General features: G+C 52.0%; 2 protein-coding genes across 4 annotated transcripts in view; both read left to right on the plus strand.

Moving 5' to 3' along the window:
• Positions 1-5,845, plus strand: part of LOC112415223 (splicing factor 3A subunit 2-like) — a gene marked incomplete at its 3' end in the record, with an annotated part of 12,050 nt that extends 6,205 nt beyond the window's left edge. The window contains exon 2 of the mRNA XM_024768085.1: positions 5,395-5,845. Coding sequence (XP_024623853.1) covers positions 5,395-5,845 — 451 coding nt within the window. The remainder of the gene's footprint in view (positions 1-5,394) is intronic.
• Positions 5,846-11,106: 5,261 nt separating this feature from the next.
• P2RY8 (P2Y receptor family member 8) overlaps positions 11,107-17,351 on the plus strand; it is a 53,076-nt gene continuing 46,831 nt past the window's right edge. For 2 of the 3 annotated variants that reach the window (XR_003006301.1, XM_024768109.1), the window contains exon 1: positions 11,109-11,662. The gene's annotated coding sequence lies outside the window, so the exon portion shown is untranslated. Of the gene's footprint in view, positions 11,663-17,351 lie in introns of all 3 variants that reach the window. The other variant, XM_024768111.1, reaches the window with a different exon arrangement.

Raw genomic sequence — 17,351 nt, forward strand, 5'->3', positions numbered from 1 at the left:
GTCATATACCCCCCTACCTGCTTGTGGGGAGAGGCCCTGCCTGAAAGATGCAGACACACAGGGAAACCAGAGAACCGAGGGAGCCCTGCAGGACGACTGGAGATTGCTCAGAAACACGGTAGACCCCATAGCAGCTGCTCCTTCTGTAGATCCAGCACAGCGATGGGGGACAAATGGTCAGAGATCCCCGCCTCTTATCTAAGTGCGAGAGGAAGGGTGTCCTTGGGACTGGAGTGATCAGAAAAGTCACGAGTAGGAAGGACAGCATGGAGAATTCTTAACAGGCAAATTAAAATCAAGAGCCAGGGCAGTAAAGATGGGAGGTCATCCATCCTTAAATCCGTCAGGAAGGGTCAGGAATACTGAGGTAAAAGGATTAAAATATAATTTAATACTGAATATATTATTACATGAATGTGATATAACATATGTATGAGTTACATGAATATATATAATGTATATAAATATAGCATATATATGGTGTTTGTGTATATACACACATATGGTGTATACATAGATTACATTATATATGTGCATGCCATATTTATTATTTCATATATCTACACATAGTATATTTGCAACATAAATTCCATGAAGAAAACCAATAAAGCAGAAACAATAATAAAAAAAATAAACAAAAATATACCTGTACTGAATACAGCCGTGCAAAGCAAAGCACCCCTCCCCCAAGGGAAAAGAGACCCAGAAACTCCTCTTGGTAATTTTTCTTAAATACTGAAGATAAAGAACATTGTCTAGAACCCAAGAAAAATAAACAGATTATTTACAGAAACAAATCCTCAGTCATCCCCAGAACCAAATACCCAAACATCTGAAGCACCAGGTCTCATAGAGTGGAAAAGCTTTGGTACAAAATAATTGGCAGTTTGTCATAAAAAATAAAGAGTTTAATAAAAAACATTTAAAATGTGTAATATATAAAAATACACAATGCATTGACATAATTACATTGTAATTGATAATTAACGGTAATGGAGTAATATTATACATATCAGTTGTTATGAAGTAATATGAACGTTATATATTTTTAACCTTTTTAAAATTGAAGTATAGTTAATTTATAATGCTGTGTTCATTTCTGGTGTATAGCAAAGTCATTCAGTTTATATATATATATATATATATAAAATATAGTTCCCTGTGCTATACAGGAGGTCCTCGTTGTCTATCTTATATATAGTATATATAGTAGTGTGTATCTGTTAATCCCAAACTCCTTATTTAGAACACAATGTATTTTTAAAGTACAATATAGAAAACACTGACTTTGAAATAAAAGATGTAAAATGTCTCAAGAAATATAGGATCTAGCTCTGGAATACCTGACTGTATTCTCATCCCACAGACTGGGGTCCACAGTGGACTGGGGTCCGCTTTTCATGATAATAATAATTTTTTTAAAATCAGGATTCCGTACAGTTACTTCTCACTGCAAATGCAACTGTCAGCAGGGAAAGGTTGATATTTGCAAAACACTGAAATAATAATTCCTGAAAATAATTCAAGCAAGTGTAGCATGAGAAATAGAGGGCATGAAACAAAGTAATAATACTTTTAACAGTAAATGCAAAGATGCTCCATTCTGGGAGCCCAGACTGTTTTTTTTGTTTGTTTGTTTGTTTTGTTTTTTGTTTTTGCGGTACGAGGGCCTCTCACTGTCGTGGCCTCTCCCATTGCGGAGCACAGGCCCCGGACGTGCAGGCTCAGCGGCCATGGCTCACGGGCCCAGCCGCTCCGTGGCACGTGGGATCCTCCCGGACCGGGGCACGAACCCGCGTCCCCTGCATCGGCAGGCGGACTCTCAACCACTGCGCCACCAGGGAAGTTTATCTCCATTCCTACCGCCAATTTTCTCCAGTGGGCGTTCTTTTCACAATTAGAAGAAAAGTGATTAAGAAAAACTGACAGAGGCAGCAACAAGGCAATAAAGGTGAAGCCCACAACAGGGAAAGAAAACAATTTTGGAAAGGCACAACTGATGTGAAAGTCTTAGAAAATGGCAACTATCACTAGAAAGAATCATTTTTTCCACTTGTTGCCCCACGTACTTGGAAAATACCACAAACTTTATACAGCTTCTTTTTTTATGTTTTTGTTTTATATTGGAGTATAGTTGATTGACAATGTTGTGTTAGTTATACAAGTTCTATTTTATTTTTTTAAAGAATCTAAAAAGGAGTGGATATATGTTTTTTTTTTTATAACAGATTCATTTTGCTGTACACCTGAAACTAATACAACATTGTAAATGAATTATACCCCAATAAAAATTTTTTAAAAACTAGTTATACAACTTCTAATGTAACACCATAGATCTTCCCTCCTGGCTTTATTATAGTAAATTAATGTAGGTACCCTTGTATTTCACTTTGATGACATAAAAGTATACACAACTCCTCCTTCCTTGTATTGAAAAACAGAGAGAGTCCCAGGGATGTTTCAGAATTCAGAAAGATTCCCTGAAGGATGATTTTGGACCTGCTTCCCATGGATGAGTGGGGTAAAGCTCGGCTGACCGCAGAGATTGGTGATGTCATGGGTGGGGGAGCCCCACTTCACGGGTTTGCAGCCAACTTAGAAAGGTCCCTTTGCCACACGGTGTTGAAGGAATACATCCCATCATCCCAGCATTATTGGATTATCTCCCAATATTAAAAAAAAAATATATATATATATATGGTGTTTGCAGGTGGAATTCCTGACCCAAATGTCCTTCCTAATTGCATTGCAGATCCAACCTCAGGATCAACCCCAAATGCCTCGCCCTTGACATCTTCCTGCCTCCTCACCCCTCCACACTCCAGCCACACACACGCTCAGGGTCTCCTTCCCTATAAAACATCCTGAGAAATGGCACCACGCTATAACAGAAACTAAACAGCACGTATCTTCCCAATAGGGTGACTGTTCCCTGATAGGGAAAAGCCACCCGCAAAACAAGGGGGAGTGTCAGTGCCCTGGTCCCGAAACCGAAGAATCCTTGGAGACCAGGTGTCTTGTCCATAAGGCACCTGGGGGCCTGGGACTGTTTCTTACACCTTCCCTGCAAACTGGGGCTGATGTGCACCCTCCAGGGGGGTGTGACTCCCAGGAGACGACTGTCCTCTCTGGGGTCGCAGTCGCTCCCCAGACGGGGACGGCAGGAGTGTGAGTGAAGTGTGACCCTCCCCGGAGCCAGGTGGGACCAGGCCAGGGCCCCCCGGGGGTGGTATGGCCCCGGTCACAGGACAGAAGGGCCGGCAGGAGCCCTCCAGTGCATCTGCCACGGCCAGGGTCTCTCTATTCGGCTGGTCTCCAAATCTCCATTCACAGTGACGGTGACCGCACGAAAGCTAAGCGACCCCCAAAGCACGCTGTGCTGGGAGATCAGTGGGGGACAGACCAGGAAGGACAGCGTGGGCGGACTCACCCTCTTGGGGCAGACTCCCTCCTCAGCCTCAGCACTGCTGGCATCGTGGGTGGGAGGACTCTGATGTGGGGTGTGCAGCAGCTTCCCTGGTCTCCACCCGCCACGTGCCAGCAGCATCCCCTCCCCTCCGTGCTGACAACCGGGAATGTCTCCAGACGTTGTCATATGTCCCCTGGGGGCAAAGTCATCCTTGGGCGAGAACCACAGCGGTAGATAGATAGATAGGTAGATAGGTAGTAGATAGATATAGAGAGGCAGATAGATGAGGTTCTTTGCTCAGTTTCTGAGCTGCCGAAAGCCAGGAGTCTGACAAGGAGTCAGGGAGGGGTCCCTCGCTCTGAGCAGTTCTGTCTTCGCCTTGATGAGAGGGAATCAGACAGATGAAGAGTGGCCCAGCACTTGCCCCAGAGGGAAAACCCCAAACCGCACAGGGGTGGGTGCTTTCTGTGGGTGGGTCCACAAACCCCGGATTGCCTCAGAATTAACCCACTCACAACCACAAAGCAAGCCCGGTCCAGGGGAGACTCCGGCATAACCCTATGGCCCCTCCACCGCGGGTGAGTCCTGGAAGCTGAGGCTTCATGTCAACCTCCAGAACTTCTCTGTGGGACGTAATTGGAAATAGTCTTTGCAGAGGTAATTCATGCAATGATCCACATGAGGTCCCCCTGGAGGAGGGTGGCCCTACATCCAATGACAGGGTCCTTCTAAGACACAGAAGAGGAGAGACCCAGACACAGAAAAGGAGCCCCGTGAAGACAGAGGCAGAGACGGGGGGGACGCGGCCACGAGCCCAGGGACGCCTGGAGCCCCCGGAAGCTGGAAGAGGCGGGAAGGACCCTCCCCTGGAGCCTCTGGAGGGAGCGCGGCCCTGGGACACCTTGAGCTCACACGTCTGGTCTCCGGGATGGGGGAGGATGGATTCCAATCATTTTAAGGTGTCCAGCTTATGGTCATTCGTGGCACCTGCCCCAAGAGACTCACACACCGGTATTATTTAAAACGTGCAAGATTTCGGGTCTTTTGGACATGTAGAGAAATCTGGAGTCTGGAGACCCCAGGCCAGGAGACCCAGAGGGCACGGACGGGCCTGGCAGGTGAGGGTTTGCTCTCTCGGGGCTGTGTCCTTGGCTGGGAGCCGGCACACATCCCGATAGGCCAGCCAAGTACAGGTGGGCCTTGGGGGTCCCACAGAGCCTGGTGTTTGCTTTTGGTTTCAAGACCAGCATTGCAATGTCCCAAACCCTCATGGGGAGCTCATGCTGATGGGGCCGTAGAAACTAAAACTGGGAAGAGTCAAATGCAGGTTATTTATTTTCCATCCATTGTCAGTTTTACTGTTTGTTTCCAGAGAGCGACCTCCAGGGTCCCATCAGCTCTGTGTGCAGCCTGGCTGTGCTTTGCAGGATCATACGAACGCCAGAGGGACCTTATTCCCGAATCAAACACCCCCCATCCCAACGGTGTGGCTCTGGGCTCTCAGCTCAGGGTGGGAGGGTGTCTAGTGGGAGACTTGAAGGTCCTGGTGCAGCTGCCATTCCCATGAACGGAGGCCAGTCTGTCTGATTCTTTTTATTTTTTGTAAATTACGGGGACATCCACATAGCATACAAGTAAGCCCTTTAAAACGCACAGTCCAGAGGCGCCTGGCACATTCACAGTGTTGTGCAACCACGACATTTGTCTAGTTTTAGGACATTCTCATCCCCCCCAAAGAAGACCCTGTCCCCATTAAGTCATCCCCCTTCCCCTTCCACAGAAAGCGCCACGAACCCACTTTCTGTCTCTGGGGATTTGTCTGTTCTGGACGTTTCATGTCAATGGAATCACACACTGTGTGTCCTTCTGGGTCTGGCTTCTCTCACTGAGCATCGTGTGTTCAAGGTCCATCCACGTGGTAGCCTGTGTCAGAGCTTCACTCCTTTTCATGGCTGAGTCATATTCTACTGTATGGATGGACCCCGTGCTGTTTATCCAACATCCATCCATCCACCCACCCATCCATCCATCCACCCACCCACCCATCCATCCATCCACCCACCCACCCATCCATCCATCCATCCAAGGATCCGTCCATCCATCCACCCAACCATCCATCCATCCATACATCCATCCATACATACTTCCATCCATCCATCCAAGGATCCGTCCATCCATCCATCCATCCATCCATCCACCCACCCATCCATCCATCCACCCATCCACCCATCCATCCATCCATCCATCCATCCATCCATCCATCCATCCAAGGATCCGTCCATCCATCCATCCGTCCATCCATCCATCCATCCATCCATCCAAGGATCCGTCCATCCATCCATCCACCCATCCATCCATCCATCCATCCATCCATCCATCCATCCATCCAAGGATCTGTCCATCCATCCATCCATCCACCCACCCATCCATCCACGGACACTTGGGTTGTTTCCACCTTTGGGCTGTTGTGAATCATGCTGCTTGAACAACACAGAGTCATTGCCTCCTGGGTCCCAGTTAATGGGGCCGAGAGCTTTTTGTGACGCCCCCTAAAGCTCTCACTCACACACCGAGACCGCCCAGCCTGGCCTCATGCCAGGGCTATGTGGAAGTGAAACGGTTTCCCTGGGCCTCCCGTACCCATGTGCTTGTTTTTTCTCTTGAGGTTTTGTCAGTACCAGCCTCTGGAGGGAAACAACCGGCCCGGAAGGTGAGCACCTGATCGACGTTGTGGTGTGAGCTGGAGGGTGTGTCCCTTCCTTTTCCTGTGCATTCACCAGATTCTCAGCACCAGTCAGTCCACCCAGGGCTGCACAGAGACCAGGAGGCCGTGGGGCAGGGACCCACCATCCTGAGAAGCCAATCATGGTTTCTGTAGAACCGGAGCCTCGCTTCATTGCCTCTTGGGGTCGGCTTTGCTCTGAAAGTGGGGGTGGAAACAAAAGTGCAGGCTTGGGGCTGTGACCCGACATGTGGGTCTGATCTCTGTGGTTTGGATGAGGAAGTGTGGGCAACTGGATTTCCCCCAACACATGCTCAGGGCACTCGCTCAACCCAGATGGCATCAGCGTCTACCCTGGGGGGTCTGACCCTCTCCAGTGGCAGATCACCCTTCTCTTCCTGCACTCCATGTCTGTTTGCTGGAGACAGGACCGCTGTCCCAGCAAGCCAGGATGGAGCGCAGACCCTCCACCTGCTGGAAAGACCCCAAGAGGATGGGTCTTGGGGTTTGGGGGTTTGTGGGCTTGGGTGGCTGCCACATTGCCATCCTGTCATCCTAAAGTGTTTTTCAGCAACTAAATAATCTCACACCACGTGGAGAATGGACTTCTCTCTCCCCACTCTAACCGAACAGGACCCTGTAGGGGAACAGATCCCCACCACCACCACCCTGCAATGTCCACCGCATGCCTTCTCATTTGTAGAAAAGCTTTAGCCTCCGAGGCCTTCCGAGTTCCAAAGAATACATTTAATCAGAGAAGTGAGAAAATGTAGGAAGAAAGGAAAACAGTCAAGCAAGACAAAATAATAATAGTTGAGCCATAAAACAAAGTCAAGGACCTTTAGTTCCTCCCCAAGGGCTGTAGATCATATTCTGAGCTGTATCCTGTGAGCTGTTTTGCAGATACTGAAACCTCCACCAGGTGGGAGAAGTTGCCTTCATATGCTGCTCACCAGCATGGAGACGCCAGACCAGCTGGGACCAGAAGGTTGATGATGTGGACTCCCGATGACCTCGCCACCAACCACCCAGAAGAATGTCCACCAGCTGATCACACAGCCCACAACTCCACTCCCTCACTGTCTTTAAAACCCCTTCCCTGAGAGCCATCAGGGAGTTTGGGTCTTTTGAGCACCAGCTGCCTGGACTCCTTGCTTGGTGCCTGCAATAAACGCTGTACGTTCCTTCACCACAACCCAGGGTCAGTAGATTGGCTTTACTGCACGCAGGCGAGTGGACCCCAGTTTTGTTCGCTGGGGACAGGATGGGGCACATCTCTCAGATGAAAACCCTAGAAGATGAAGATCAACCAGGGTGGGTCCAGCATCAGGCATGCAGGTGGCTCCAATGGGGCTGTTTGTCACCCTCCTAATGCCTTTTGGGAATTAAGGGGCACCAGGGGCCATTTGCCATGGAGCCTCTGAACTTCCCACAGCCGGTGCCTTGTCTACACTGTGGCCAGTCCTGGGGTCCGTCTGTGTTAGAGGCAAACCAAGAAGCAAGCTGAGGATGTGGAGAAATCGGAACACTCATGTACAGTGGGTGGGAAGGCAAAATGGAGCAGCCACCGGGGAGAAGAGTCAGCAGATCCTCAGGAAGATGAGTCCATTTTCCCCACCAGGCACATGCAGACCACGTCCCACCAACACATGGGGTTCACGAATGGCCCTATGTTAAACCCCCGCGTGTGGCCTCTGCACAGGGGACTTCGCCGTTCCACCACAGGGGCCACAGACCAGGGCTCCAAAACTCAGCCCTCAGACCTGATCTGGCCCTCAACTTGCTTTTGCAAATAAAATTTTATTGGAACAGTGCTGGGTCCACCACACTGTCGTGGTGTCAGCACCACATTGTTTATTACAATGGCAGAGTCCAGTGATCTCAGCAGACACCACATGGGGCTCAAAGCTTAAATACGTACCTGCTTCCCCGCTACAGACAAAATATTCCAATGTGTGTTCACCACAGGTCTACACTCCAGGGCAGGGTCTCTGACGCCTTCAGCCCATTAGGATTCTGAGGTATTGGCTGCATCATTTTAAAAACTTCTTTCTTGGCATGGGTCTGCCTTAGACCTGCATACTTTGGAGCTGATGGGACAGCGGATTCAGGTAAACTCCACCTGGTCTGTTTAGAGATGAGACAATTGACCTTAGGATGGTGAAGTTAATCACTCAGCATCCTCTGTATGGCAGGGGCAGCATCCCGTAGATAACGATCCCATCCACCATCTCCTGGACCAGGTGGTTCTTTCTCCACACTACTTCATAGGACCTCTCAACCTCACAGCCACACCTGGGCACACCTGAGCCCTGCGGCCCAATCCACCTGCCCCCTTTCCCACGCATGGTGCCCATTTCCCATAAGGAACTCCATCATGGCCCCTCCAACCTGACCACTTCCGCAGGAACCTTGTAACGGTTTCCTGAAATCAGCCGTGGACACCAGGGAACAGTTCCTCTTGAATCTGCCTTCTGGTGAGTCAGCCCCCTTAGAGGTTGAACTTTGTCCTCCCCAGCCCCACCTCCCAAAAGTTACTTTGGATTCCTCAGCCTTGATGAGAAAGGATGGTTTTGAAAATGGAAATCATGTGAAGACTCACCAGGTGGAACCTTTAGATATCAGGGGTGATGGGCAGAATTGTGTCCCCCTCCTCAAATTCTTTTTTTTAAATATAAATTTGTTTATTTTATTTATTTATTTTTGGCTGTGTTGGGTCTTCATTGCTGTGTGTGCGCTTCGTCTAGATGCAGCGAGTGGGGGCTTCTCTTCTTGTGGAGCACGAGCTCTAGGCGTGTGGGGTTCAGTAGTTGTGGCACACAGATTCAGCAGTTGTAGCTCGCGGGCTCTAGAGCACAAGCTCAGTAGTTGTGGCGCGTGGGCTTAGTTGCTCTGCGGCATGTGGGATCTTCCCGGACCAGGACTCAAACCTGTGTCCCCTGCATTGGCAGGCGGATTCTTAACCACGGCGCCACCAGGGAACTCCAGACACAGGGTCTTTATGGAGGTGATCAAGTTAAGATGAGGTCATTAGGTTGGGCCTGATCCCATAGGACTGGTGTCCTTATAAGAAGAGGAGATCAGGACACAGACACACACAGAGGGATGACCACGTGACGACACAGGGAAGAGACGGCCGTCTACACGCCCAGGAGAGAGGCCTCAGGAGGAACCAGCCCTGCCCATGCCTGGATCTCAGATTCCAGCCTCCAGGACTGGGAGACATAAATGTCTAACGTTTAAGCCACCCCGTCTGTGGTGTTTGTTATGGCAGCTGAGCTGAGCTAACACAGACGCTTTCAAACACAAACCAGAGAATAGCGCACGGAAGCCCATATACCTTCACCCAGTTCCAATCATTACCCACAATTCACTGACCTTTTAAAGTCTCCTCTGACACTTACGCCCAGCACATGTGCACCGTTGTGCTTTCTTTTCTTCCGTTTTACATTTGGGCCATTTAAAAAGAAGCAGGGACTTCCCTGGTGGTGCCCAGAACCGTAGCAGCCCAGGGCCACCCACCACCATTAGCTGTGAACTTGCAACATGGGAGGACCACAGTCTATAGAAGGATGATATGTATAAATCGATGGACGGACTGATAGATGGTAGATACAGATAGATGACAGATACACAGTGAGATGATGGATGGATAGATAGATAGGTAGATAGGTAGGTCGATGGATAGTTAATAAGTGGTGATAGATACAAGGATGGATGGATAGGTAAGCAGACAGATGGATGGATAGATGGATAGATAGATAATAAGCGGTGATAGATGCAAGGATGGATGGATGCATGCATGCATGCATGAATGGATGGATGGGTAGGTAGGCAGACTGATGGATGGGTGGGTAGATAGACAGAAGACTGGGTGGAAGGTTATGTGTGTACATGGGCAGGCAGATAGATAAATGATTGATAGATAAGTGACTGATACATACATGTGAGATAATAGGTAGATGATACAGAAATAGATATAGATAGATGATCTATATCTATAGATAGATGACAAATAGAAACATAGATAATAGATATGATGGATAGATAGATAGATAATAGATATCAAAGACAGATAGAAGACAGATGATAGGTAGATAATATCATCTGATTCTAAAGATCACTGATAGGTAGATAATAGATACATATAGAGATAGAAAGATTGATGGATGGATGGATATATGTCATCAGGCAGGCGTATCGATGGATAGATAGAGATAGATAATAGATGATAGATATAGAGCTAGAAGATAAATAAGTAGATAATTGATAGGTAGATAATAGATCAATATATAGATATAGACGATAGATACATGATAGAAAAATATAATTAAATGATAGATAAACATAGATACAGGTATAGAATGTAAATAGATGATTGATCGACAGACAATAGATGCCTAGGGGCACATACATCCTCCATACTCTGTAAATAGATGACCCTGGATTTCCCCAGGAACAGCGTTTCCATATTCGCGAATTCACCATCCCCATGACTTCCCGGCACACAACCTCTGAGAATCACCACCCTCCTTCCCCCTTCCAAGTGACCCCGGGGCGCCAGGGCTGGACCTTGGTTCGGGGGTGGGGGGTGGGGGTGGGCTTTCGAGCAGCTGCCTCTTTCCGATGACAGCGCGCCTGGCTGTGAAGTCATCATCGTCACCTGCGCACGTGCGCCCCGCCGGCCACCCAGCTCCCTCTCTGCCCTAGAGGACGCGGCCCGGGAGGCGTGAACCCCGCTCCATCGGGGGTGGGTGGGTGGATGGGGAACATGTGCCAGGGGCACGCCCCCCCGGCCCCCCCAGGGCAGTGTCCGGGCATGGGTCACCGGGCGGGTCACCTTCTGGCTGCAAGACCAAAAGAGGTCGCCAGGCACCCAGCTTTCGCCTGCAAGAGGAAGTCAGTTCGCTTAGCATATTTTTAAAACTTAAAAAAATATTAAAATCCCAGGCATTTATTTGTTCCGTCTGGGAATCCACTTCAGGTCACCGCCAGCTACACCATCGGACTGGGCCCTCCCTCCCGGCCCGGTCTGCAGGCAGCAAACCCTTTCGGAGAGGCAGGGTCTCCCCGCAGCCGCCTCGGGACAGGACGAGCCCTGAGGTCGCGGCTCTGGGGGCCGGCACCCCGCCCCCGGCAGGGCGCGCGCTGATAGGACGGGGACCGGCGGGTTTGGACTAGGGGAGCGAGCAGACAAACAGACGTTACACAGGAAATTTCAAAACGGGTTTCCTCTCCACCTGCCCTGGGTCTCCACAGCAGCCTCCGGAGCCCGGCAGGGGGACCTTGGAGGATTTGCAGCCGGCGAGGGTGCAGCCGGCGCGTCATGCCCCCCGCGCACCTAGCCCGAGAGACGGCGGGGATGCTGGCACTGGGGCTGCGTCCCGACACCCACCCCGGCTCCTTCGTGGGCAGCGGGACACCGCTTCCTGACACCAGGCCCTGAGGCACAGCTGCTGCGTCTTCCGATCCAGTCCCGACGGCGTCTACACTGCAGACGCACACCGCTACAGCAGCCCCGGCCGTTCCAGGTGCGTTCAATGCCCGCTCTTTATTGACGTGCGTTGTCTGGAACAGGGAGGGTCGCGGTGGGGGGCGGGTCTTACGGGGTGAGAGCCTGGGAGGCGGGCTGCGTGCGTTCTCGTCTCCGCGGTGCAGACAGAACAGGAAAACCTGTAGAAAGACACGCACGGCCACTTGGCGGGGAGACGCTCGGGACACGCTCTCCTGTGCAAACTCCTTCAGGAAACCGCACCTGCGTCCAGGTGAGCGCTGAAGGCGACCAGGCACGAGGGAGGACGGGAGGCTGAGCCTGGAACGGTTCCGGCCGCTGGGGGCCCCCCGTGAGACCTCAGATCAGCTCTCAGGCCCCGGCTCACCCAGAAACCCGAGTTCTAGGTGCATTTTACAAACCGTCCCAGACGAGCCTGGGAAGCAGGGGCGCCGCACGCGCGGGCTGGCGGCGGCCCCGGGGATTCGCGGCCGTGCACACCAGCCGTCTGCGCCCTTCGAATCACGCCCGGCCGAGAGGAATTACGGAGCGTGTGGTTCCGCTTCCAAAGCGAGGTGGGGTTTTTTTCTGCCGTCTGTCATGGTGTCACGTGCGCTCAGCGTGTGCGGTCAGAAGCGGGGCCCCGGGCAGGAGGAGCCAGGAGGAACCAAGACCCGGAGGGCCGCCCCCGCATGGCCGCGTAGGAAGCCCCTTGAGCGGCTGGATTTGAAGGGGGCAGCCGGGCCGGACGTGCGCGCGTATTCTCCGTTTAAGATGCTTCCACGGCGCGAGAACGGTGTTTTCATTTGCTGGGGCGTTGCCAAGGCCAGCGTTGGTGGAGGGAAGGGCCTTCAACCCCTGGGCGTTGTCCCCGAGTCCCGGCGACCCCCTTCCCCTCCAGGAGGAAGCGGGCCGTGGGAAGAGTCAGGAGGACCCTCCAGACCTGGGTTGTAGTTTCTGAAATATCCCCGCTCAGCCACACGGACCGAGGAGGGCTCAGGGTCAGGACCACCCTCGACAGGCCACCTGAGACCCCCGGCCAACCCTACGGAGGCCTGTGCTGTCACCTTAGGGACAGGGCAGGGGGTGTGGGTAGTGACGGGTTAGCGACAGGATGGCGGTCCCCAGGGTGCGGCTTCTCACCCAGCCCTGTGCCTCTGTCTGCGCGCCGTCCGTAGGTGTGGCCACCAGCCGGCAGAAGCGGGGGCCTGCCGCCCACACCCCTGTTCTGGCCCGGAGGCAAGGGGCTGGGCGTGCGGGATACGGGGAGTCCCATGCTCCCCTGGCACCTCGCCCTGCTCCCTGACCGCTGGCAGCTGTCCAGGCCCCCGGCGCCGGCCACAGACCCACCCCCCGCAGGGCCAACACCGCACCGCGGGGAGGCATGACCTGGTGAATGAGCACACAGAGGGGCTGCAGGGTGGGCTCCCCCAGTGCGTCCCCTGGCGTCAGCACTGGGAACCCCCAGGGAAAATTCTGCAGCCGTGTCCACACCCTCCTGGCTGGACAGACAGACCCATGGATGCAGGGTCTGCCTTATTCTAGGGAAAGCCATGCTTTGAAAGGCAGCTGATGACTGGGTTTGCTTTTGAGCCATGCAGGGAACTCGGGTGGCCATGTTCCTGCCGGGACCTGGGGGAGGGTATATACTTGCTGTGAGCTCTGGAGGCCACGTCTGTGCCGGGACCTTGGGGGGCCACATCTGTCCTGGGCCCTCGGAAGACTGTGTATCTGCTGTGACCTCAGGAGGCCTCGTCTGTGCCGGGACCTTGGGGGGCTGTGTCCATGCTAGGACCTGGGGGCCACATCAGTGTGGGCGCCTGGGTGAGGGAGCAACGCCTGCCATTCTGTGCAAGTTTTCCTGCTGGGGGGAAGATGGCCAGGCCTGAGGGGCAGAAGCTGGCTCTCTCCGTCCCAGGCTCCTTGGCAAAAGGAGGGCAACATGCCAGAGCAAGGGCGTCGGTGGACGGGTGCTGTGAACCAGAACTGTGTGTGCGTCGACCCCAATGCACACGCTGCCCGTGGACCGTCTCCTCCAACCCTAACCTTGCCGTCATCACCCCCACATCCCAGGTGGGGAAACTGAGGCTGGAACTCGGCCAAGCACACGGCGCCTCTGAGGGGCCGAATGGGAAACTTGGACCGACTTTTGCCCTCCAGGGCCCTTTTACCTAACTCAGTGTCCAGCCGCTGGCCTGGACAGTTGATGCAGGCAGTGGACAAGGCACCCTGTGCCCGTCGTGGTGCTGAGCACTTCCGGGGAATAGAAAGACCACACAGGGAGATGCGGGCCACGAGGGTTCAGGGCGGGAAGGAATTCAGGAGGCCTTCCTGGAAGAGGTGGCATTTGCCGGGGCTGAGTGGGACAGCTGGGAGAGCAGGGCTGTGGCAGAAAGGATGTCATGAATGGGAGCGGGGTGGGGGGGGATGGGGGGTATGTTCTGGGTGGAGGGAGGCTTGGGGCGCATTGGACAGAATGGTCCCTGGAGGATGGTGAGACTTTAGCGGCTGGCCCAGAAAAGCTGTGGAAGCTTCCGACGTGGCTGGCGATGCTGGACTGTGCTTTGGAAAGAGCTCTGGGCAGGGCCATTGTGCCGGAACAGGGGTGTCAATGGGGTCAACGGTGTCCTGAACGGAAAACAACTTAGGGGTGGAATCTGTGCTTCGCTGACCGATGACGGGGCCAGACAGGAGGTAGGGACCGAGGTGGCGCATGGCTGGGGAGAGGGTGGTGTGGACCAGGCAGGGCAGAGGGGCGGGCCGGGCTGTGTGTGTTGCAGGTGGTGCTGGCCTGACCCCCAGGGAGGCTCATGAATGGGCAGGGGGCTGAGAGTGTGGACCCTGGGCCTTGAGTAGTCATGGGGGTGGCTGGGCATTGTTTATGGAGGGACAGCATGAGCGTGGGACCTCTGACAGAAGGAGGGGATGCAGGAAGAGAGAGGTGAGGGGGTCTTGGGGAAGAATCAAGGGTCACATATACAGGGTCAGGACCCATCTTCTGTGATGTGGCACGAGTGACCCTCGGGCTGGGTGGTCCTGTTGTGCAGTGTGGGATGTGGAACAACCTCCCCGGTCTCCACCCATCAGGTGCCAGGAGCTCCCTCTCCCCCAACCAGAAATGTCCCCGGACATTGTCATATGTCCCCGGGTGGGAGGGCAAAGTCACCCTTGGTCACTCACCACTGATAGATGAATAGATGACATATAAATGACAGGTAAATAGATAGATAAATTAGATGATCAATAAATAGACAGATGATTGATAAGACAGATAGATGATACATCAAGTGACATGACTGATGGATAGACAGATGAGTAGATGTTAGGTAGATAGCCAAATAGATTATAAATAAATTAGGTAGATAATAAATAATTGATTGACAGATAGATGGTAGACAGACTGACAGCTGTCTATCTAGATGGGTAGATAGACAAGTAGGAGAATTTTGATTCATAGATAAATACATAGAAAATAAATGATAGATACATAGATGATAGATTGACAGCTAGATGGATAGATAATAAATTATAGATATAGACAGATAAATATAGATACATACATAATAGAAAAATATAGATAGATGATAGATAAACAGATGGTAGTTTGATTAATTGATTGGTAGGTAATAGATGGATAGATAGACAGATAGACAGAAGGCTACAGATAGATAGAAGGCTCTCAACTCATACTACTGGCATTTTAGACAGGATAATTCTCGGGGAGTCCTACACACTGTAGAGTATTAAACAGGATCCCTGGTTTCTACCCACCAGATGTCAGTAGCAGCCCCACAAAGTATGACACCCCCAAACTGTCCCCAGATATTATCAGGTGTCCTTTGGGGGGCAGAACTGCCCCCAATTCAGGACGACCCGGAAAAACACAAGAAGGGTCGGGGGACAGTGCAGCCAGAGGGCTGGGGGGAGAAGCAGGGCCAGGCCCCACGTCCCGGGTCTCAGGGAGAGAACCAGGCTGGGTCAGGGCATCCTGGGCCACTTTCTCCCTTGTCTCAATCTTACCTGTGCGCTCCTGTTCCTATAAGATAATAATTAAAGTTAAAAAGACCCTGTGATAGGCACAGAGATCATGTGTATAGGATAAACCAATATCCCTCTGGCAGGCCACGTCCCAGGGCAAATGGGTCAGGATTTAATCCCCACCAGTCCACAGAAAGGGCCCTGGCTTGAGCGTGTGTCATCCCAGTCCCGTGGGATTATCTGCCCAAGAACCGAACATGGGCTCCAACAAGTGGCATTTTTCTGACAAACCAGGACCAGTAGGAAGACTCTTTGTAATATCCTGTGCTATAAAGGGAACAGAGGAAGTGGGTGGATTAGGTGATGCAGCTCCCAGCTGCCTGGCCACTCCCTGCCGCAGGCGTTGCCCATCTGCCGCTCGCATCTTCTCCTGCGAGTACCCTGCCGCCAGAGGCGCCGGTCTCCAGGTTTTTACGTGAAACATGCACGTGTGCCAGCGGTGGGATGGGCAAGGCCATCTCTGCACTGGGGATGGGGCAGATCAGCCAGCAGGCACGTGGTGGAATAGGATCAGAGATAACCCCTCAGGCACAGCCTCAGGAAACAAATGCGCTGGGTGCCTGCATGGGCTGTGACCTTGTAGGTGAGGGGCCAGCATAAATCAGCATGAGCTCACTGACGGTTTGTTGGATGATGGATGGTTGGATGGGTGGGCGGATGGATGGATTGAAGGATGGATTGATGGATAGATGGGTGGATGAATGGATGGATGGATGGATCGATGGATGGATAGATGGGGGGATGAATGGATGGATGGATGGATCGATGGATGGATAGATGGGGGGATGAATGGATGGATGGATGGATCGATGGATGGATGGATCGATGGATGGATGGATTGAAGGATGGATTGATGGATAGATGGGTGGGCGGATGGATGGTAGATGGATGGATGGATGGATAGATGGGTGGGTGGATGGATGGTAGATGGATGGATGGATGGATCAATGGATGGATGGATGGATGGATTGAAGGATGGATTGATGGATAGACAGGTGGGTGGTTGGATGGATCGATGGGTAGATGGATGATGGGTGGTGGATGGATGATGGATAGATGGGTGGATGAATGGATGGATGGATGGATGGTTGGGTGGATGGACTGATGGATCAATGGATGGATGGATGGATAGATGGGTGGATGGGTGGATGGACGGAGGGATGGATGGATGGGTGCGTAGATAGACAGATGGATAGATGGATGATGAATGAGTGGACAGATAAAACAGGAGATGGGACTGGTTCCCCATGAATTCCCCTGAATTAGTTTCCTGGGACAGCCATACAAATTACCAAAAACTGGGCAGATTGAGACAACATAATTTTATGCTCTCACGTTCTGGAGGCCGGAACTCCAAGTTCAAGGTTTCTGCAGGGCTGCGTTCCCTCTGGGGCTCCAGGGGAGGGTCCTTCCTGACTCTTCCACCCTCTGGAGGCTCCAGGCGCCCCTGGCTTATGATCAGCTCCCTCCAGTCTCTGCCTCTGTCTTCCCACAGCCTTCTTCTGTCTGTGTCTCTCTGTGCATCTTCTATTCTTGCAAGGACACCAGTCATATTGAATTAAGGCCCACCCTAGTGACCTCATCTTAAACATCTTAATTACATCTTCAAAGACTCTATTTCCAAATAAGGCCACATCCTCAGGTATTGGGCTTCAATACATCTCAAACAAGTTCTCCGCGAAACCCTGGGC

This window comes from Neophocaena asiaeorientalis, unplaced genomic scaffold (assembly GCF_003031525.2).
Source record: "Neophocaena asiaeorientalis asiaeorientalis breed wild unplaced genomic scaffold, Neophocaena_asiaeorientalis_V1.1 scaffold871, whole genome shotgun sequence".
NCBI classification, from domain to species: Eukaryota; Metazoa; Chordata; class Mammalia; order Artiodactyla; family Phocoenidae; genus Neophocaena; species Neophocaena asiaeorientalis.